We start from the raw sequence: 22981 nt of genomic DNA, 5'->3' as shown, positions 1-22981 counted from the left end.
CCCGATCTAATCTCTGTTCTGGAAGTTTTAGGGTATATGGAGTTATATAGGCAGAAGAAGCACGTCAGGGGAGCCACGGGGGCCCCACGAGGCAGGGGGCGCGCCCTAGGGGGGTGGGCGTGCCCCCCACCCTCATGGGCAGCTCCCATATCTTCTGACGTGAGGTTCAAGTCCATCAGGTGCGTTTCCTTCCAAAAATAACTTCTCCAGTTGATTTCGTTCCGTTTCGACTCCGTCTGATATTCCTTTTCTTCAAAACACTGAAATAGGCATAAAACAGCAAATCTAGGCTGGGCCTCCGGTTAATAGGTTAGTCCCAAAAATAATATAAAAGTGGATAATAAAGCCCAATATTGCCCAAAACAGTAGATAATATAGCATGGAGCAATCAAAAATTATAGATACGTTGGAGACGTATCAAGCATCCCCAAGCTTAATTCCTGCTCGTCCTCGAGTGGGTAAATGATAAAAAAAGATATTTTTTGATGTGGAATGCTAGTTGGCATAATTTCATTGTAATTCTTCTTACTTGTGGCATGAATATTCAGATCCGAAAGATTCAAGACAAAAGTTTAATATTGACATAGAAACAATAATACTTCAAGCATACTAACTAAGCAATTATGTCTTCTCAAAATAACATGGCCAAAGAAAGTTCATCCCTACAAAATCATATAGTTTAGTCATGCTCCATTTTCGTCACACAAGAATGCTCTCATCATGCACAACCCCTATGACAACCCAAGCAATTGTTTCATACTTTAGTAATCTCAAACTCATTAACTTTCACGCAATACATGAGCGCGAGACATGGATATAGCACTATGGGTGGAATAGAATATAATGAGGGGGATTATGTGGAGAAGACAAAAAAGGAGAAAGTCTCACATCAACGAGGCTAATCAATGGGCTATGGAGATGCCCATCGATTGATGTTAATGCAAGGAGTAGGGATTGCCATGCAACGGATGCACTAGAGCTATAAATGTATGAAAGCTCAACAAAAGAAACTAGTGGGTGTGCATCCAACTTGCTTGCTCACGAAGACTTAGGGAACTTGAGGAGGCCCATTGTTGGAATATACAAGCCAAGTTCTATAATGAAAATTCCCACTAGTATATGAAAGTGATAACTCAAGAGACTCTCTATATGAAGAACATGGTGCTACTTTGAAGCACAAGTGTGGAAAAAAGGATAGTAGCATTGTTCCTTCTATTTATTTTTTTATTTGGCCTTTTTTTGGCCTTTCTTCTTTTTTTATTTGGCCTTTCTCTCTTTTTTTGGCCTTTCTCTTTTTTTATTTGGCCTTTCTCTTTTTTTATTTGGGACAATGCTCTATTAATGATGATCATCACACTTCTATTTATCTACAACTCAATGATTACAACTCGATATTAGAACAAAATATGACTCTATATGAATGCCTCCAGCGGTGTTCCGGGATATGCAATGAATCAATAGTGACATGTATGAAAGAATTATGAACGGTGGCTTTGCCACAAATACTATGTCAACTACATGATCATGCTAAGCAATATGACAATGATGATGTGTCATGATAAACTGGATGGTGGAAAGTTGCATGGCAATATATCTCGGAATGGCTATGGAAATGCCATAATAGGTAGGTATGGTGGCTGTTTTGAGGAAGATATAAGGAGGTTTATGTGTGAAAGAGTGTATCATATCACGGGGGTTGGATGCACCGGCGAAGTTTGCGCCAACTCTCAATGTGAGAAAGGGCAATGCACGGTACCGAAGAGGCTAGCAAGGATGGAAGGGTGAGAGTGCGCATAATCCATGGACTCAACATTAGTCATAAAGAACTCATATACTTATTGCAAAAATCTACAAGTCATCAAAAACCTCGGCACTACGCGCATGATCCTAGGGGGATAGATTGGTAGGAAAAGACCATCGCTCGTCCCCGACCGCCACTCATAAGGAGGACAATCAAATAACACCTCATGTTTCAAATTTGTTACACAACGTTCACCATACGTGCATGCTACGGGACTTGCAAACTTCAACACAAGTATTTCTCAATTTGACAACTACTTAACTAGCACGACTTTGATATTATTACCTCCATATCTCAAAACAATCATCAAGCATCAAACTTCTCTTAGTATTCAACACACTCATAAGAGCATTTTATTATTCTTGAATACCTAGCATATTAGGATTTTAAGCAAATTACCATGCTATTTAAGACTCTCAAAATAATATAAGTGAAGCATGAGAGTTCATCTATTTCTTCAAAATAAAACTACCACCATGCTCTAAAAGGTATAAGTGAAGCACTAGAGCAAATGACAAACTACTCCGAAAGATATAAGTGAAGATCAATGAGTAGTTGAATAATTATGCAACTATGTGAAGACTCTCTAACATTTAAGAATTTCAGATCTTGGTATTTTATTCAAACAGCAAGCAAAGCAAAATAAAATGACATTCTAAGAATGGCAAACATCATGTGAAGAAGCAAAAACTTAGGATCAACCGAAACTAACCGATAATTGTTGGAGAAGAAAGGTGGGATGCCAACCGGGGCATCCCCAAGCTTAGATGCTTGAGACTTCTTGAAATATTATCTTGGGGTGCCTTGGGCATCCCCAAGCTTGAGCTTTTGTGTCTCCTTAATTCCTCTCATATCAAGGTCTCCCTAAATCTCAAAAGCTTCATCCACACAAAACTCAACAAAGACTCCTGAGATAAGTTGTATAAACCATTGCCAAAAACCTTATCATAATCTACTGTAGCAAATCACTAAAATTATTATTCAACATTGCATACTAAATGCCTCTACATATTTAATAGTCCTATCCTCAAATAGAATCATTAAAGAAGCAAACATATGCAAACAATGCAAACATAACAGCAATCTGCCTAAACAGGATAGTCTGTAAAGAATCCAGCAACATCCATACTTCCCTAGCTCCAAAAATTATGAAATAAAATTCACACTGTAGTAAATTTATCAGAGATTAATATTCAAAAGTTTTCAATATTTTATCACATTCTTAATTTCCTAGGGAATTATTCCAACAGCGGCAAACTTTCTGTTTTCAAACAGCAACATGTATACTTGTAACATAGGCATAGTAAAGGCTATCAATGCCACTTTTACTGAAATAAAAGATTCAAAACATTTTTCTAAATAACAGAAAGCAAATCCTAAAAAAATAAATTGATGCTCCAAGCAAAACACATATCATGTGGTGAATAAAAATATAGCTCCAAGTAAAGTTACCGATGAACGAAGACGAAAGAGGGGATGCCTTCCGGGGCATCCCCAAGCTTAGGCTCTTGGTTGTCCTTGAATATTAACTTGGTGTGCCTTGGTCATACCCAAGCTTAGGCTCTTACCACTCCTTCTTCCATAGTCCATCGAATCCTTACCCAAAACTTGAAAACTTCACAACACAAAACTTAACAGAAAACTCGTAAGCTCCGTTAGCGAAAGAAAACAAAACACCACTTCAAGATACTGTAATGAACTCATTCTTTATTTATATTGGTGTTAAACCTACTGTATTCAAACTTCTCTATGGTTTATAAACTATTTTACTAGCCATAGATTCATCAAAATAAGCAGACAACACATGAAAAACAGAATCTGTCGAAAACAGAATAGTCTGTAGTAATCTGGATCAAACGTATACTTATGGAACTCATAAAATTCTCAAATAAATTTCTAGACCTGAAGAATTTATCTATTAATCATATGCAAAAAGAATTAACTAAATAGCACTCTCCAAATAAAAATGGCAGCAGTTCTTGTGAGCGCTAAAGTTTCTGTTTTTGACAGCATGATCAACAAGACTTTCCCCAAGTCTTCCCAATGGTTCTACTTGGCACAAACACTAATTAAAAGCATAAAACCACATCTAAACAGATGATAGATGAATTATTTATTACTAAACAAGAACAAAAAGAAAGAAACTGAAATAAAATTGGGTTGCCTCCCAACAAGCGCTATCGTTTAACGCCCCTAGCTAGGGATGATGATTTCAATGATGCTCACATAAAAGATAAAAATTGTAACATAAAGAGAGCATCATGAAGAATATGACTAGCACATTTAAGTCTAACCCACTTCCTATGCATAGGGATTTTGTGAGCAAACAACTTGTGGGAACAATAATCAACTAGCATAGGAAGGCAAAACAAGCATAACTTCAAAACTTAAAGCACATAGAGAGGAAACTTGATATTATTGCAATTCCTACAAGCATATGTTACTCCCTCATAATAATTTTCAGTAGCATCATGAATGAATTCAACAATATAACCAGCACCTAAAGCATTCTTTTCATGATCTACAAGCATAGAAAATTTACTACTCTCCACATAAGCAAAATTCTTCTCATGAATAATAGTGGGAGCAAACTCAACAAAATAACTATCATGTGATTGAAAATTAAGATCAAGATGACAGGTTTCATGGTTATCATTATTCTTTAAAGCATACGTGTCATCACAATAATCATCATAGATAGCGGGCATGCTCTCATCATAATAAATTTGCATATCAAAACTTGGGGGGCAAAAAATATCATCTTCATCAAACATAGCTTCCCCAAGCTTGTGGCTTTGCATATCATTAGCATCATAGATATTCAAGGAATTCATACTAACGACATTGCAATTATGCTCATCATTCAAATATTTAGTGCCAAACATTCTAATGCATTCTTCTTCTAGCACTTGAGCACAATTATCCTTTCTGTCATACTCATGAAAGATATTAAAAAGGTGAAGCGTATGAGACAAACTCAATTCCATTTTTTTATAGTTTTCTTTTATAAACTAAACTAGTGATAAAACAAGAAACTAAAAGACTCGATTGAAAGATCTAAAGATATACCTTCAAGCGCTAACCTCCCCGACAACGGCGCCAGAAAAGAGCTTAGTTGACGGGGTGCGTTACTGCCGCTTTCCTTGCCTCCCCGGCAACGGCGCCAGAAAAGAGCTTGATGTCTACTACACAACCTTCTTCTTGTAGACGTTGTTGGGCCTCCAAGTGCAGAGGTTTGTAGGACAGTAGCAAATTTCCCTCAAGTGGATGACCTAAGGTTTATCAATCCGTAGGAGGCGTAGGATGAAGATGGTCTCTCTCAAGCAACCCTGCAACCAAATAACAAAGAGTCTCTTGTGTCCCCAACTCACCCAATACAATGGTAAATTGTATAGGTGCACTAGTTCGGCGAAGAGATAGTGAAACAAGTGGTATATGGATAGTAGATAAAGGTATTTGTAATCTGAATTAATAAAAACAGCAAGGTAGCAAGTGATAAAAGTGAGCGTAAACGGTATTGCAATGATAGGAAATAGGGCCTAGGGTTCGTACTTTCACTAGTGTAAGTTCCCTCAACAATACTAACATAATTGGATCACATAACTATCCCTCAACATTCAACAAAGAGTCACTCCAAAGCCACTAATAGCGGAGAACGAACGAAGAGATTATGGTAGGGTACGAAACCACCTCAAAGTTATTCTTTCCAATCAATCCGTTGGGCTATTCCTATAGGTGTCACAAACAGCCCTAGAGTTCGTACTAGAATAACACCTTAAGACACAAATCAACCAAAACCCTAATGTCACCTAGATACTCCAATGTCACCTCAAGTATCCGTGGGTATGATTATACGATATGCGTCATACAATCTCAGATTCATCTATTCAGCCAACACAAAGGACCTCAAAGAGTGCCCCAAAGTTCCTACCGGAGAATCACGACGAAAACGTGTGCCAACCCCTATGCATAGGTTCCCAAAGTCACGGAACCCGCAAGTTGATCACCAAGACATACATCAAGTGTTCTCAAATCTTTAAATACTCAATCCGATAAGATTACTTCAAAGGGGAAACTCAATTCATTACAAGAGAGAAGAGGGGGAGGAGAAACATAGGATCCAATTATAATAGCAAAGCTCGCGATACATCAAGATGGTATCGTCTCAAGAACACGAGAGAGAGAGAGATCAAACACATAGCTACTGGTACATACCCTCAGCCCCGAGGGTGAACTACTCCCTCCTCATCATGGAGAGCACCGGGATGATGAAGATGGCCACCGGAGAAGGATTGCCCCCTCTGACAGGGTGCCGGAACGGGTCTAGATTGGCTTTCGGTGGCTACGGAGGCTTCTGGCGGCGGAACTCCCGATCTAATCTCTGTTCTGGAAGTTTTAGGGTATATGGAGTTATATAGGCAGAAGAAGCACGTCAGGGGAGCCACGGGGGCCCCACGAGGCAGGGGGCGCGCCCTAGGGGGGTGGGCGTGCCCCCCACCCTCATGGGCAGCTCCCATATCTTCTAACGTGAGGTTCAAGTCCATCAGGTGCGTTTCCTTCCAAAAATAACTTCTCCAGTTGATTTCGTTCCGTTTCGACTCCGTCTGATATTCCTTTTCTTCAAAACACTGAAATAGGCATAAAACAGCAAATCTGGGCTGGGCCTCTGGTTAATAGGTTAGTCCCAAAAATAATAGAAAAGTGGGTAATAAAGCGCAATATTGCCCAAAATAGTAGATAATATAGCATGGAGCAATCAAAAATTATAGATACGTTGGAGACGTATCACTTGTCCTTGGGGGCACTTGAAGACGCCATGGCGATCTAGATCTGTCAGAAAAACAGCTCGAAACAAAGACAGGAGATATTTGCGTGATACGGTGGTCAAAACCTTCGAGAGATTATATAGTGAATTTTTACCGACCAAAATAAGTATCGTGCGAGAAAACGGAGTTCGGAGGGCACACGAGGTACCCACAAGGCGGGGGGGCCAGGGGGGTAGGGCGCGCCTCCCACCCTCGTGGAAGCCTCATGTCCTTCCCGGACTGCTTCTTATTTTCCTATTTTTTTAATATTCCAAAACGGAGAAAAAATGCCATTAGAACTGTTTTGGAGTCGGTTTACTTACCGTACCACGTACCTATTCCTTTTCGGAGGCTGAAACGTTCCGGAAAGTGTCCCTTATGTATTCCTCTGGGGTTACGGTTTCAATAATATTAGTTTCAAATTATATGGGATTACCTGAGATATAATGTTTGATTCTTTGACCGTTCACCACCCTCGGATTTGTGCCTTCGAAGTTGTTGATTTTTAGGGCACCGGAACCATAGACCTCCTCGATGACGTAAGGACCTTCCCATTTACGGAGGAGTTTGCCTGCAAAAAATCTTAAACGAGAGTTGTATAGCAATACATAATCACCTACATTAAACTCACGCTTTTGTATCCTTTTTTCATGCCATCTTTTAACTTTTTCTTTAAACAGCTTGGCATTTTCATAAGCTTGGGTTCTCCATTCATCAAGTGAGCTAATGTCGAATAGCCTCTTTTCACCGGAAAGTTTGAAATCATAATTGAGATCTTTAATTGCCCAATATGCCTTATGTTCTAGTTCGAGAGGTAAGTGACATGCTTTACCATAGATCATTTTATATGGAGACATACCCATAGGATTTTTATATGCAATTCTATAGGCCCATAATGCATCATCAAGTTTCTTGGACCAATTCTTCCTAGATCTATTAACAGTCTTTTGCAAAATTAATTTGAGCTCTCTATTACTCAATTCTACTTGACCACCAGACTGCAGGTGATATGGAGATGCAATTCTATGATTAACATCATACTTAGCAAGCATTTTACGAAAGGCACCATGAATAAAATGTGAACCACCATCAGTCATTATATATCTAGGGACTCCAAACCTCGGAAAAATTAACTTCTTTAAGCATCTTAATAGAGGTGTTATGATCAACACTACTAGTTGGAATACTTCTACCCACTTAGTAACGTAATCAATAGCAACTAAAATATGTGTATACCCATTAGAGGAAGGAAACGGTCCCATATAATCAAAGCCCCAAACATCAAATGGTTCAATGACAAGTGAATAATTCATAGGCATTTCTTGACGTCTACTAATATTACCAATTCTTTGACATTCATCACAAGACAAACTTACGGGCATCCTTGAAGAGAGTAGGCCAATAAAAATCGGATTGCAATACCTTATGTGCAGTTCTGTCTCCAGCATGGTGCCCTCCATATGCCTTAGAGTGACACTTGCGTAGGATCTGTTCCTATTCATGCTCAGGTACATAACGTCTAATAACACCATCTACTCCTTCTTTATAAAGATGTGGGTCATCCCAAAAGTAATGCCTTAAATCATAGAAGAACTTTTTCTTTTGCTGGTATGTGAAACTAGGTGGTATAAATTTACCAACAATGTAATTAGCATAATCAGCATATCATGGAGCAGTACGAGAAGCATTTATGACATTTAATTGTTCATGAGGAAAGCTATCATCAATAGGTAGTGGGTCATCAAGAACATTCTCTAACCTAGACAAGTTGTCTGCAACGGGGTTCTCAGCTCCCTCTCTATCAATAATATGTAAATCAAATTCTTGTAGCAAGAGAATCCATCTAATAAGTCTAGGTTTAGCATCTTTCTTTTCCATAAGGTATTTAATAGCAGCATGATCAGTATGAATAGTTACTTTAGAATCAACAATATAAGGTCTGAACTTATCACAAGCAAAAACAACTGGTAGGAATTCTTTTTCAGTAGTAGCATAATTTCTCTGGGCATTGTCTAAAGTTTTACTAGCATATTGAATAACATTTAATTTCTTATCAACTCTTTGCCCAAGAACAGCACCTACAGCATGATCACTAGCATCACACATGATTTCAAATGGTAAATTCCAATCAAGTGGCCGAACGGTAGGTGCAGAAATCAAAGCTTTCTTAAGTACTTCAAATGCTTCTACACAATCATCATCAAATACAAAAGGAATATCTTTTTTGTAATAGATTAGTCAGAGGCCGGGAAATTTTTGAGAAGTCCTTAATGAACCTCCTGTAAAAACCAGCATGACCAAGGAAACTTCTTATACCTTTAATGTCCTTGGGACACGACATCTTTTCAATAGCATCACCTTTAGCTTTATCCACTTCAATACCTCTTTCAGAAATTTTATGCCCCAAGATAATTCCTTCATTAACCATAAAGTGGCACTTCTCCCAATTCAAGACAAGGTTAGTTTCTTCACATCTCTGCAAAACTTGATCAAGGTTGCTCAAGCAATCATCAAAAGAGGATCCATAAATGGAGAAATCATCCATGAAAACCTCACAAATCTTTTCACAAAAGTTAGAGAATATAGACATCATGCATCTTTGAAAGGTAGCAGGTGCATTACATAGACCAAAAGGCATACGCCTATAAGCAAAAGTACCGAAAGGGCAAGTAAAAGTGATCTTTGCTTGATCATCAGCTGACACAAGTATTTGAGAGAAACCAGAGTAACCATCTAATAATTCTTTGCGGGATCAATTCATCTTTATCATTAGGTACGACAGTAATGCCTCCCTTCTTAGGGACACAATGGACAGGACTTACCCACTGACTATCAGCAACGGGATAAATTATACCTGCCTCAAGGAGCTTTAATATTTCCTTTCTTACCACTTCTTTCATTTTAGGATTTAGCCCTCGTTGGTGATCAATAACTGGTTTGGAGTATTTCTCCAAATTTATTTTATGTTGACATAGAGTGGGACTAATGCCCTTAAGATCATCAAGAGTATATCCAATAGCAGCACGGTGCTTATTCAGAGTTTTCAATAGTTTCTCTTCCTCCTTCTCTGAAATGTTAGCACTAATAATAACAGGATATATCTTCTTTTCATCAAGACAAGCATATTTAAGAGTATCAAGTAATGGTTTAACCTCAAACACGGGATCACCCTTGGGTGGAGGAGGATCCCCTAGAATTTCAACAGGCAAGTTGTGTTTCGGAATAGGTCCCTGCTTAAAGAATACTTCATCTATTTCTCTTCTTTCATTCATAAACATATCATTTTCATGGTCTAGCAAATATTGTTCTAAAGGATCAGTACGAGGCACCGCAATAGAAGCAAGATCAATAATTTCATCTTTAATAAACAATTCTTTATCATGGGGTTGTCTACGAAACTTAGCAAAATTAAACTCATGAGACATATCTCCTAAACCAATAGAAACAATATCCTTATTGCAGTCTATCTCAGCATTAACATTATTCAAGAAGGGTCTACCAAATATAATGGGACAAAAGCTATCCTGTGGGGAACCAAGAACAAGAAAATCAGCAGGATATTTAACCTTCCCACACAAGACTTCAACATCTCTAGCAATCCCAGTCGGTGAAATAATATCTCTATTGGCAAGCTTAATGGTAACATCGATATCTTCTATCTCAGCAGGTGCAATATCATGCATAATTTCTTCGTATAAAGAATGATGTATTGCACTAGCACTAGCACCCATATCACACAAGCCATGATAACAATGATCTCCTATTTTAACAAAAATAACAGGCATGCCTACAACAGGTCTATGTTTATCTTTAGCACCAGATTTAGCAATTCTAACAGCTTCATCACAGAAGTAAATAACATGCCCATCAATATTATCAGCCAAGAGATCCTTAATCATAGTAATATTAGGTTCAACTTTAATTTGTTCAGGGTTTGGGTGTCTTAATATTGTTTTTGTTCACTACAGTTGAAGCTTTAGCATGATCCTTAATTCTAACAGGGAAAGGTGGTTTCTCAACATAAGCAGTAGGAACAACAGGATCATCATTAGTGATAGTCTTTTCTTCAACTTTAATAGGTGCAACTACTTTTGCTTCAATGGGAGGATTATATTTAAACCACTTCTCCTTAGGGAGATCAACATAAGTAGCAAATGATTCACAGAAAGAAGCTACTATCTCAGAGTCAAGTTCATATTTAGTGCTAAATTCACGGAAAGCATCGGTATCCATAAAAGATTTAACACAATCAAACTTAGGTGTTATACATGACTTTTTACCTTCGTCGAGGTCCCAATCTTCAGAGTTGCGTTTAATTCTTTTCAATAAATCCCATTTGAATTCAATAGTCTTCATCATAAAAGAACCAGTACAAGAAGTATCGAGCATGGAGTGATTACTGGGAGAAAGCCGAGCATAAAAGTTTTGAATAATTATTTCTCTCGAGAGCTCATGATTGGGGCATGAATATAACATTGACTTAAGCCTCCCCCAAGCTTGAGCGATGCTTTCTCCTTCGCAAGGCCAAAAATTATATATATAATTACGATCACGATGAACGAGATGCATAGGATAAAACTTCTAATGAAATTCCAATTTCAATCGTTTGTAGTCCCATGATTCCATATCATCACATAGCCTATACCATGTCAATGCCTCTCCCTTCAAAGATAAAGGGAAGACCTTCTTCTTGATAACATCCTCGGGCATACCTGCAACCTTAAATAATCCACAAACTTCATCCACACAGATTAAGTGTAAATCAGGATGCAATGTTCCATCTCCTGCAAAAGGATTAGCTAGCAGTTTCTCTATCATACCCAAAGGAATTTCAAAGTAAACATTTTCAATAGGTTCAGTAGGTTGAGGGGTAGCTGATTGTGGTTCCGGACGAGGTGAAGTTACCCCGAACAAACCCCTCAAAGGATTATGTTCCATAGTAACAAGTGACAGTAAATTTTAGCACACTATATAATTTTTTCCTTACCAAATTCCACCTACCAAAGGCGCTTCACTCCCCGGTAACGGCGCCAAAAAAGAGTCTTGATGACACACAAGTATAGGGGATCTATCGTAGTCCTTTCGATAAATAAGAGTGTCGAACCCAACGAGGAGCAGAAAGAAATGATAAGCGGTTTTCAGCAAAGTATTCTCTGCAAGCACTGGAATTATCGGTAACAGATAATTTTGTGATAAAATAATTTGTAACGGGTAGCAAGTAATGAAAGTAAATAAGGTGCAGCAAGATGGCCCAATCCTTTTTGTAACAAAGGACAAGCCTAGACAAACTCTTATATAGAGAAAGCGCTCCCGATGACACATGAGAATTATCATCATTGTTCACAAATTTAATAATAGTTCATGTTTTTCAATTTTGTTCACAAATTCAAAAAATGTTATAGAAGTTTTAAAAATGTACACATTTTTATTTTTTGTTCACAAATTCAAGAAATGTTCCCCCTTTTCAAATTTGTTCACATAATCAAAATGTTTCTGATTTATAAAATTTGTACGAGAATTCGGAAAATGTTTTTATTTTGAAGAAAATATTTATAATTTCGAAAAATTCTGTTGTTGGAGGTCCTCGGTTCGACCCAATAAATGGACTGTAGTTTTTGGGACTTTTTGCGAATGATTGTTTAAGTTTTGTCTCCGTCGTATACGTCTTTAAATGTCGCGCTGATAATTGAGTATGAGGACAGCTACGTCGCAGTGGTTTGCACGGCAGTCCAGTTAGTGTGAAGTCGCGTGTTCAAGTTACAGCGCTGGCGGTATTTTATTTTTTGCGATTTTTCATGTCGGGAACGTGCCGCCGCTTGCCGCTTTAAACGGGCCGGCCCACGCTAGCCGCTCCTGTGCGAAGCGCCGGCACTTTGCCGCAGCGAGCGCCCTATAGGAGCTCCCCCGGATCGAGCGGGACGAACCCTAGACCGGTCTGCCGCCGCCCATCCGTGCAGGACCTGGAGCTGCGCCGCCGCCGCTCTTCCAGGTCCAGGAGGGTCGCCGGCTCGCCGTCTGCCAGCCCAGCGACCCCGCCCGTCTGGCGACACCGCGTCCTCGCCTGCCCGCTGGTCCGGTGACCCCGTCCGCCCGCCCGCTCGTCCTGGAGGTCTGCCGCCGCTCGTCTAGGAGAGCCACCGTCGCTGACTCACCGCGGACGCCGTCTGCGTGCCCGCGTACGCCAGTCCGCGATGAGGGTGAAGAGGCGATCGCGGCACCGCAAGGTGGTTAAGTTCTACTCCACCTGCTTCGGCTTCCGCGAGCCCTACAAGGTGCTCATCGATGGCACCTTCGTGCACCACCTCCTCGTCCACCAACTCCTCCCCGCCGACGACGCCCTCCGCGAGCTCCTCTCCGCGTCCAGGGCGCCCCCGCTCTTGACCTCCAAGTGCGTCGTCGCCGAGCTCAGGCGCCTCGGCAAGTCCCACTCCGAGGCGTTCGACGCTGCCCAACTCGTCGCCACCGCCAGGTCCCTCCTTCTCTTCCCTTCTCTTATCCATTTTTCTTCATTTCACAGCCTTACCACTCTAATCTATACATGCACTGGTCGCTGATTCAATTTTAAATGCGGATCTCTTTGTTCTGTCATATTGGTTACCTCATAGGTTCAATTTGACAATTTGTGTTTGGGCTATCTGAATACTTAGCTGGAATTAGTTGGGTCCCTGTGCGTTGCCACGGATAATTATATGTAGAAAACAAATGTATGTAAAACAAGGGCCCGGGAGCACGTGCTCCCGGGAACCGAATTGAATTTCTGCTCACTAATAGACTAAATAAGCACTAACTCTTATGAAGAAAAAAAAATACATGGACAGTGGTGTTGCATGCCAAGTTGAGAATAAGTAGGTTTTGAAACCAATTAACTAGTGGAACTTCATTTCCAGCTTTGAAATAATGTAATGTGGCACTGGTTTGTTTGCTTCCATGCCTGACTGCAAATCATGTTCTGAAATTGGATCACATTGGTTTTGTTTTATCAGTTTGATTTGTATGAAATACTGCTACTACATTCAGTCAGGATAGTTTTGCCCTTTTATGACTTGACGAGCTCGAGGCGGGGGCGTTGATAGTTTGTTCTCTGGACTTTTATTTGTGTGTTCAGCTGTGAGCATGACAAAGTGGTCAGTGCGGTGGACTGTATTCTGTCACTTGTTGGTGATAAGAATCCGGAGCACTACTTTGTTGCCACCCAGGATTCTGATCTCCGGGCAAAGCTACGGGAGGTATGAAGATTCACTGCACTTCTAGCATTCTGCTTTTATCATTTTATCACCTTGATTTTATTTGTGAAAGTATCTGCTCAGGGACACAATACAAGGCACAAACATAATAGCATCGACTTAAAAGAAATTACATAGCACTGATAACAGAATTTATATGCCATCTTAAAAACTGCTTTTGCACAATGAGCTCATATATGTTTTGCTTGGATGTAGCATTCTACTTTTACCTTATTTTTGTCACCGGAATGTTACTTGTGAAGGAATCTGCTCAGCAAACATGATACAACCGACAAGTATCATATCATCTACTTTACAGAAATGATATAGCCTAATGTATTAAGCCATCTTAGAAGCTACTTCTGCATTCAGTTTGCTCATGTATGTTTTGCTTGGGTACAGGTTCCTTGTGTTCCTGTGATATATGGTCTGAAGAACTCCCTGTTTATTGAGCAACCCTCTGTGCAGCAACGTCAGTTTGCTCAGTTGGATGAGGAGAAGCGTATACATATGGAAAAATCAGAATTTAAGAAGCTATTAAAGGCGTCATCTGAAGGAAAGACATCCGTCTGTGGAAACGCTCCCGGAGTGGCAGAGAAAAGCAAGTTTAAAAGAAACAGAGCAAAGGTTAATATTTACAGCTTCTGTTTTTCTGGACACTCCATTGTTAGGATCTAGTGGGCGTAATCAACATTTTGAGATCATGATGGCATCTCTGCTTCTTTAACAAAATGTTAATGTGTGTTGTGCTGCAGGGTCCAAACCCACTCTCTTGCAAGAAAAAGAAACCAAAGCCTCAACCATCAGCTGCTCAAAATCAGGTAATTAATCATCACTACACAGCATTATCACTTGACATCTGTATGGTATGTTTAATACTCGGAACACACTCACTATAAGTATCTGTGCAATTAATGTTGTAAAAGCAGTGCTGTAGTTGCCTACGGATGAGAAATAATGTGACAATTAAATCTTATATACTCTTAGACAGTGACACTTGCATATTCGCTTTTGCTGATGCTTACACGGACATTTCATGGCAACAAGCACTGATGAGAACTTGCTTCTTTAGGGCCCGAAGACTGATGGCGAGGCAAAGCGAAAGAGGGTTCGGAAGCGGAAGAGAAGTGCCAAAGGCAGTAGTCAAGCAGAGACATGAAGCTGATGGACCTATGAAGAAGTTGCAAACAGCGGTTGGATGGTGTTTGATGGACCTACATAATCGTTAAAAAGCTTCATAAATCATGCATGACCGCTTAGAGGATTGTGGCTTGAATTTTTTGACAATGTAACACTTAATAGTTTGTTTGACCCTGTTTGGACCTGTATATCCTGTCCTAGTGATTTATATAAGTTTGTTCCAGGCTTTGCCCTCCCTCGAGGGGGAAATCCCTCCAGTCTTTGTTACCAAATGGCAACAAAGGGAAGGGCGCAAAATCCCAAGCAATATAATATGGAAAATCGACAAATGACTTAGAAAACCCTTATTTATTTACTTTTGAAAAGAAGGCACACAAAGGCATCTGAGATTTGATTAATATTAAGGAAAACTGCCCCTGCAAAAATATATTAAGAAAAGTTGAAGTTAGCACAAATGATAGATAGCTAGCGCTACTGAACCATAGCTCACGATACCAGGTTCTGAAGAAACACAATAGCCACTTGCCCCTTGAGATGAGATCTAGAGATCGCTGAAGCAACATTGGTTGGAGCATTACCCCACACAATACATGCTTGCAATCCATCACCATTAGTTTAGAGGGCTGAACAAATCAAACCATGCAGCAGAACAATATGGAAGAAAGTCTCTCAAATCATTTTCCTATCATGAGGCGACAAGGCGTTCGACCATTGAACCATAGTCGCCACCCATCATCTACCCCTCTTGTCGCGGCAGGGCACCTCGCGAGGCAAAGCCCATGTGACGCCGACGACGTCGATGAGGTCCGAATCGAGGGGCCTGTTGTGGAAGCGCTGGAGGTTTGATGTGGGATGACGAAGGATATATGTGCTCGAGCAGTGACCTTCTTAGGGGTGCACAAGGCGGTGTTGGTGAAGCCGGTGGTGGCCAGAGGGACTCGATGCAAAATCTTAATCTTCACCGGTTGTCCGACCTGGCTGGACCATCGGAGAAGAGGACGTTCGTGCACGGTTATGGATAGTGGAGGACTCGACATCAGACTTGGGCCTGTCGTACAACTAGATGGGTGGATTTTTAGGTTTTCTTTAGGGAGTCTTTATATTTGGTTTGGGGCAGCGAAGTGGCGGCGTTGCCTCAAGGTAGGAATAATGTTCTCCTCACCCTACCCCGTTCCATTGGTGTGATTTTCACCGACGGAGGGCGTGTGGAGCTGTCTCTTCCGTGGGTCTCCTAGGACCAGTTGGTTAAGATTTTTGGTGGATCTGACCGGATTCGGATGACCTTTGCGGTGTACATGGTCTTCGAAGTTTCTACAGGTGCTTATAGGTGTTTCTCTTCGATGGTCTTTTTCTTCACAGATCGCGGCTGCTGGCATCTCCTGTCTAGCTGAAAATTTAGGTCCAATAATCATTAAAAAATTTAAACTAGCATATTGCAGTGATGAAGAGATGTCCTTAACGAAAGCTACGACACCGATATACAAAGTTGTGCCTGAGGTTTATGTTCATTTGTAATTTTTATTTAGGCACAATTGTTTCAAACTAGAGTATTATTTATTTTTGCTTTGACTCTTGTGCTTAGATTTAGAAGTAAGCCGTGATTTTTTTACGTGTTTAGAAAAATTGGGTCTTTAATGTTAGGATGGCCCATGGGGTTGTTGGAGATATGTCCTAGAGGCAATAATGTATGATAATATTTTATATGTGTTTATTAATAAAGATAGTCTTTGGACATTATTAATGATGTGTATCAACGAGTACGTGACTTATTTGTGGGACTATGCATTGTATAATGACTGTCCTAAAAGATCCCTAGTCGAAAGGGCTGCATGAACGCGCAACCGACTAGACTGACATGTGACACGGTGGATGGTTTGGTCTCGCTGGCCATGGAGCATTGGATGCTAGCCATATAATATGGACTCGGAAGGATCTGGTCGGATTCGATATAGTCGGATATGAGTCGAGGTGAGATCCGAGTCGGACATACCCGACTATGAGATGAACCGATAGGTAATGTGGGAGTCTCTAGTATAACATATGTTCTATGTCATAAGACCTAAGCTGGCGCATGTACTTGGGATGGTGAGAGACCTGCTTTGGGCCGACCAAACACTACTCTGTGACTGGGTAGTTATAAAGGTAGTCAGGCTTTGTCCAGACCCATGCTGCGAGACATGGTCGGGCAAGATGAGATTTGCCCCTCTGATCAGGAGAGATATACTCTGAGCCCCTTGTGTGATCCAACCAAGATAAGCATGGCACAAGGATGAAAGACTCGCCTTGAGCCCGACAACATATATCGTGTGGCAAAGGAAACATAAGTGTGACATTTTGTACAGGTTCACCAACTGGCTTCATTGTCTACTTGGTGGTTGGCATGCCTTGCTAGAGGCCGCTACCAGCCGAGCAGGTCAAAGGTGATCTGAACTGTGACCAAGACGACTTGAACCTAAGGGGTCTCACGCTTAAGGGAAGGAACCTGTGAGGCTGGATCTGACTCCACGAGCCAGGTCTGATCCTACTCGGACTCGGATCCAGACCGAACATAATTTGGGCTTTAGGATCCGTGCGAGGCCCAAGTGTTGAGCCCGCGACGGATTCCTATATATAATGGAGGTGCGGCACACTCATTTGGTTGATCACTTCAGCGCCGTCACTAGGGCTTTGCATGTGTTGCAAGTAGCCACCACCACTCGCCGTCGGCTGTGTGATCGGACCTAGTAGTCCACCACATGGTGTTCCTCCTGCACGCGTGGATACCGTTAGAGGCGGTGCACTTGGACGAACCAGATTGTGGGATCTGATCGGCTACGTGGGAGATCGACGAGGAGGAGACGACTCCGAAGACGCGCTGGCCCAACTCTACTTTTGCTGCACAGACTACGTGTCTAGTGGTAAGAGCATCTCCACACGTTCGCCCCCCAGCGCATAGGCCGGCGCTCTTTCGGGCGCTCGCCCGACGCTATTTAGGCCCTGGGGGCGATCTAGGTCCCAGCCACGCCCCCAGGTGCCACCCCAAGGCACCGCAAATTCAAACTTGGTCCATTCTCGCTCCCAAAAAACGCCACAAGTCCGGCGATCAGCGCCCCAGTTTGGCGATCACCTTGCCATAGTTCGGCGACCAAATGAAAAGTTCGGCGTACAAAAAGAAATGACGCATAGGCAACGCATCAAACGGCGGTGTCGGCCTCCGGCATCGGGGTAGTCGGCATGTGCGGGCTGGGCGGCATCGGCGCGGCTTCTGTGCTGGGCGGCGTCGGCGCGGTTTCTGTGCTGCTGGGCGTCGTGGAGGCATCATCGTGTTGGGGAACGTAGTAATTTCAAAAAAAATCCTACGCACACACATGATCATGGTGATGCATAGTAACGAGAGGGGAGAGTGTGTCCATGAACCCTCGTAGACCGACTGCGAAAGCGTTAGCACAACGCGGTTGATGTAGTCGTACGTCTTCACGATCCGACCGATCCAAGTATCGAACGCACGGCACCTCCGAGTTCTGCACACATTCAACTCGATGACGTCCCGCGAGCTCCGATCCAGCAAAGCTTCACATGAGAGTTTCGTCAGCACGACGGTGTGGGGACAGTGATGATGATGCTACCGATGCAGGGCTTCGCCTAAGCACCGCTACGATATGATCGACATGGATTATGGTGGAGGGGGCACCGCACACGGCTAAGAGATCAATGATCAATTGTTGTGTCTCCAAGGGGTGCCCCTCTCCCCGTATATAAAGGAGTGGAGGAGGCAGAGGGCCGGCCCTCTCTATGGCGCGCCCTAGGGGAGTCCTATTCCCACCGGGAGTAGGATTCCCCCTTTCCTAGTAGAACTAGGAGCCCTTCCAAGTAGTAGGAGTAGGAGAGAAGGAAAGGGAAAAGAGAAGAGAAGGAAGGAGGGGGCGCCGCCCCTCCCCCTAGTCCAATTCGGACTAGGCCTTGGGGGGGCGCGCAACCTCTCCTCTCTCTTTTCCCTAAAGCCCAATAAGGCCCATCTACTCCCCGCGAATTCCCGTAACTCTCTGGTACTCCGAAAAATACCCGAATCACTCGGAACCTTTCCGATGTCCGAATATAGTCGTCCAATATATAGATCTTTACGTCTCGACCATTTCGAGACTCCTCGTCATGTCCCCAATCTCATCCGGGACTTCGAACTACCTTCGGTACATCAAAACACAAAAACTCATAATACCGATCGTTACCGAACTTTAAGCGTGCGGGCCCTACGGGTTCGAGAACTATGTAGACATGACCGAGACACGTCTCCGCTCAATAACCAATAGCGGAACCTGGATGCTCATATTGGATCCCACATATTCTACGAAGAACTTTATCGGTCAAACCGCATAACAACATACGTTGTTTCCTTTGTCATCGGTATGTTACTTGCCCGAGATTCGATCGTCGGTATCTCAATACCTAGTTCAATCTCTTTACCGGTGTAACACCCACAATGCGGCTATATCTCCCCCGTGTCGGGGTACGACTTAGAGGCATAGCCGCATGGTAGGTTTGTCGCAAGAGGGGCAATCTTCACACAATCCCATTTACTGAATAAGAAAGGGTTAAAGAGTTGGCTTACAATCGCCACTTCACACAAATACAAGTTAAGCATACATCATCCAGAATACAATCAAGGTCCGACTATGGAACTAAAATAAAAGAAGACAACCCCAAATGCTAGATCCCCGTTCGTCCCGACCGGGCTCCACTACTGATCAACTGGAAACGAAACAACACAACGAACACGATCTTCATCGAGCTCCCACTTGAGCTGGGTTGCGTCATCTGCACTGGTATCATCGACACCTGCAACTGTTGGAAGTATCTGTGAGTCACGAGGACTCAACAATCTCACACCCGCGAGATCAAGACTATTTAAGCTTATGGGTAGGAAAGGGGTAATGAGGTGAAGCTGCAACAAGCACTAAGCATATATGGTGGCTAACATACGCAAATAAGAGCGAGAAGAGAAGGAAAGCACGATCGCGAATTAGAAGTGATCAAGAAGTGATCCTAAAACTACTTACGTTCAAGCATAACACAAGAACCGTGTTCACTTCCCGGACTCCGCCGGAAAGAGACCATCATGGCTACACACGCGATTGATTCATTTTAATTAAGTTAAGTGTCAAGTTCTCTACAACCGGATATTAACAAATTTGCATCTGCCCATAACCACGGGCACGGCTTTCGAAAGTTCAAAACCCTACAGGGTGTCCCAACTTAGCCCATCACAAGCTCTCACGGTCAACGAAGGATATTCCTTCTCCCAGGAAGACCCGATCAGACTCGGAATCCCGGTTACAAGAGATTTCGACAATGGTAAAACAAGACCAGCAAGACCGCCCGATGCGCCGACATACTGATAGGAGCTGCACATATCTCGTTCTCAGGGCAACACCGGATGAACACTACGTATAGCTAAAAACCAACCCTCAAGTTTCCCCAAGGTGGCGCCGCAAGTGGCTCTGGTTCGGACCAACACTTACACAACCACTGGCCCCGTGGGGGGGGGGGTGTTAAAATAAAGATGACCCTTGAGTTTGCAGAACCCAAGGGAAGGTGATAGGTTGTTAGGCAAATGTAAAACCAAAGTTGGGCCTTGCTGGAGGAGTTTTATTCAAAGCGAACTGTCAAGGGGTTCCCATAACACCCAACCACGTAAGGGACGCAAAATCAAGGAACATAACACCGGCAAGACGGAAACCAGGGCGGCAAGAGTGGAACAAAACACCAGGCATAAGGCCGAGCCTTCCACCCTTTACCAAGTATATAGATGCATTAAAGTAAATAAGAGATAATAATGATATCCCAACAAAATCCATGTTCCAACATGGAACAAACTCCATCTTCACCTGCAACTATCAACGCTATAAGAGGGGCTGAGCAAAGCGGTAACATAGCCAAACAACAGTTTGCTAGAAAAGGTGGGTTAGAGGCTTGACATGGCACTATGGGAGGCATGATATAGCAAGTGGTAGGTATCACAACATAGCAATAGAGCGAACAACTAGCAAGCAAAGATAGAAGTGATTTCGAGGGTATGGTCATCTCGCCTGAGATCCCGCAAGGAAGAAGAACGAGTCCATGAAGAAGACAAACGGACAAAGTCGAACGAATCCTCCCAAACGCGATGTTATCGGAACTAACCCAAAGAAGCAACACAAGAAAGAAGCAAACAACAAAGTAAACAACCATCACATAAGCATGGCATGATGCGCAAACAAGTATGATGCATGTCCGGTTTAAATATGCATGGCATGGCAAAGTGCACAAAAAAACTACAAGTTAAGTGGAGCCCAATATGCAACGAGTTGCATATTGACGGAACACCACATACGAGTTATTTAGTTCGATCTTGTTTATGTACCCAACAATATTAAATGTTGATTAACATGGCAAGAGGTGAAGCATAATAAAACTACCTATCTAGGCAAGTTTAAATGAGGCCGGAACAACAAGCAAACAAGTCCGGAAAATCCTCATGTGCATATTTTAGGTTTGATACTGTTCTGCCCTAAACACAATTTTAGAGTTATTAAACATGCAAAATGAGTGCACCATGTTAAACTATGCATTTTCTACCCCATTTACATATAATGTTTATTAGGTTTGGAGCTACGGTTATTTAGTTATGAATTAAAGCATTTTTGCATGGCAATAGGCAAATTTAAAACAAACAACATTTTAAACATTTCAAACATAGATGAAAGTTGGATATTATGAATCTAGACACAATTCTAAGCATTTTACATATAAAGTTTGTTTTAACCCGATGCATGGTTAATTAGTTATTAAATGCATGAACAACAAGGGGTAATCTGTAAATATGCAGTTTTTTCTAGAAATAGCGAAATTCGTTCATAGCAGAAAAAATATACATCGGGCCGAATCTGCACTGGGGACAACAAAGAGGCGCCGGGGATAAGCTCACCCATGGGCTTTGGCCCGTTGGTGAGGAGGTGGAGGCAGACCGCGGGGCGCAGTCGAGCAGGTCGGCTCGGCAGGAGGCCCAAGCGGGGCGCTGGAGCGGGCATTGCAGGCGGCTGGCACCCGATGCGGCCCACGCATCGGTCGCTGGCAGGGTAAACACGAGCTGGCGGCGCAGGCAGAAGGGACTTGGCGCTGGGGTCGTCCTCCTCGTTGAGCTCGCACGGAGAAGCAAGGGGAGGCCAACGACGAGGCTTGGAAAGGTCGATCCGAACGGATCCCTCCAGATCCGATCGGGAATGAGACGACAACAAGCGGGGGTCACCAAACGGAGCGGGGTTGACCCGCGGGCGCGCACACACACACACACAAACACACACACAGAGACAAACGCGAGAAGATAGGAGGAAAACAAAGGGAAGAGGAGGAGCGACGGGGCCAGCCTGGGGTCCTGGTGGCTTCGGCCCAAGGCGCCATTGTGCTCGTAAGACGGGGCGGAGCGAGGCTTCGCTCCTGGTGGAGCATCGAAGGAGGCGGGGAGACCAAACCGAGGTCAACCCTTCCGTTCCCGACGGCGGCGAGGCATGCCGAGGTCGACCCTGGTAGCGGTGTTCCTGTAGGTCTCCATGGAGAAGATATAGAGCAAGTGAGAGAGGGAACGGGAGAAGGAGAAGCATCAAGGGGTGTGGGTCCAGTGACTGATCTTGGAGGCGAGATGGGGCGGCGAGGAGGAGGTCCTGGAGGTGAGGGTCGTCGCTAGTTGGATCGAGGAAGAAGGAGGCTGCGGCTGGTTGGGTGGATCGATGGATCGAGGGGAGATGGCTGGTGTGTGAAAATGAGGAGGGGATGGATCCCGAGATGGATCGAGACCGGGTGGCGGCGGCGGGATTGGACTGAAGGGAGAAGCCTCCTAATTCTTAGGGTTGGACCTCAAGTATATATAGCAGGTGGATTTGGGGTGCATTTGGGCCCTCCGATTGAAATCAGACGACCGAGAATAAATAGGTTATAGAGTCTAAATAAGAAAACGGTGATGTTTTATAGACGTTTGGGGATGATCCGGACCCATCGGTAAC

The 22981-nt window shown here is 42.9% G+C and overlaps 1 protein-coding gene across 1 annotated transcript; it reads left to right on the top strand.

Annotated features, from left to right (window-relative positions):
* The first annotated feature begins 12453 nt into the window (after positions 1-12453).
* LOC125507978 (rRNA-processing protein UTP23 homolog) lies at positions 12454-15218 on the top strand. Its single transcript, XM_048672525.1, has 5 exons — positions 12454-13075; positions 13712-13832; positions 14232-14456; positions 14585-14650; positions 14902-15218. The coding sequence occupies exons 1-5, from the start codon at positions 12798-12800 to the stop codon at positions 14986-14988; spliced, it is 777 nt and encodes a 258-aa protein (XP_048528482.1). The 5' UTR covers positions 12454-12797; the 3' UTR covers positions 14989-15218.
* Positions 15219-22981: the final 7763 nt, after the last annotated feature.

Source organism: Triticum urartu, chromosome 5 (genome assembly GCF_003073215.2).
Source record: "Triticum urartu cultivar G1812 chromosome 5, Tu2.1, whole genome shotgun sequence".
Classification (NCBI taxonomy): Eukaryota; Viridiplantae; Streptophyta; class Magnoliopsida; order Poales; family Poaceae; genus Triticum; species Triticum urartu.
This window is presented reverse-complemented; position numbering and strand designations above follow the sequence as displayed.

Bases quoted from the DNA above. Each gene is read 5' to 3' on its own strand.
- LOC125507978 (XM_048672525.1), top strand. From the start codon at position 12,798: ATGAGGGTGAAGAGGCGATCGCGGCACCGCAAGGTGGTTAAGTTCTAC. The intron at 13,833-14,231 runs GTATGAAGATTC...GCTTGGGTACAG, and splicing joins TCCGGGCAAAGCTACGGGAG to GTTCCTTGTGTTCCTGTGAT. The intron at 14,457-14,584 runs GTTAATATTTAC...GTTGTGCTGCAG, and splicing joins TTAAAAGAAACAGAGCAAAG to GGTCCAAACCCACTCTCTTG.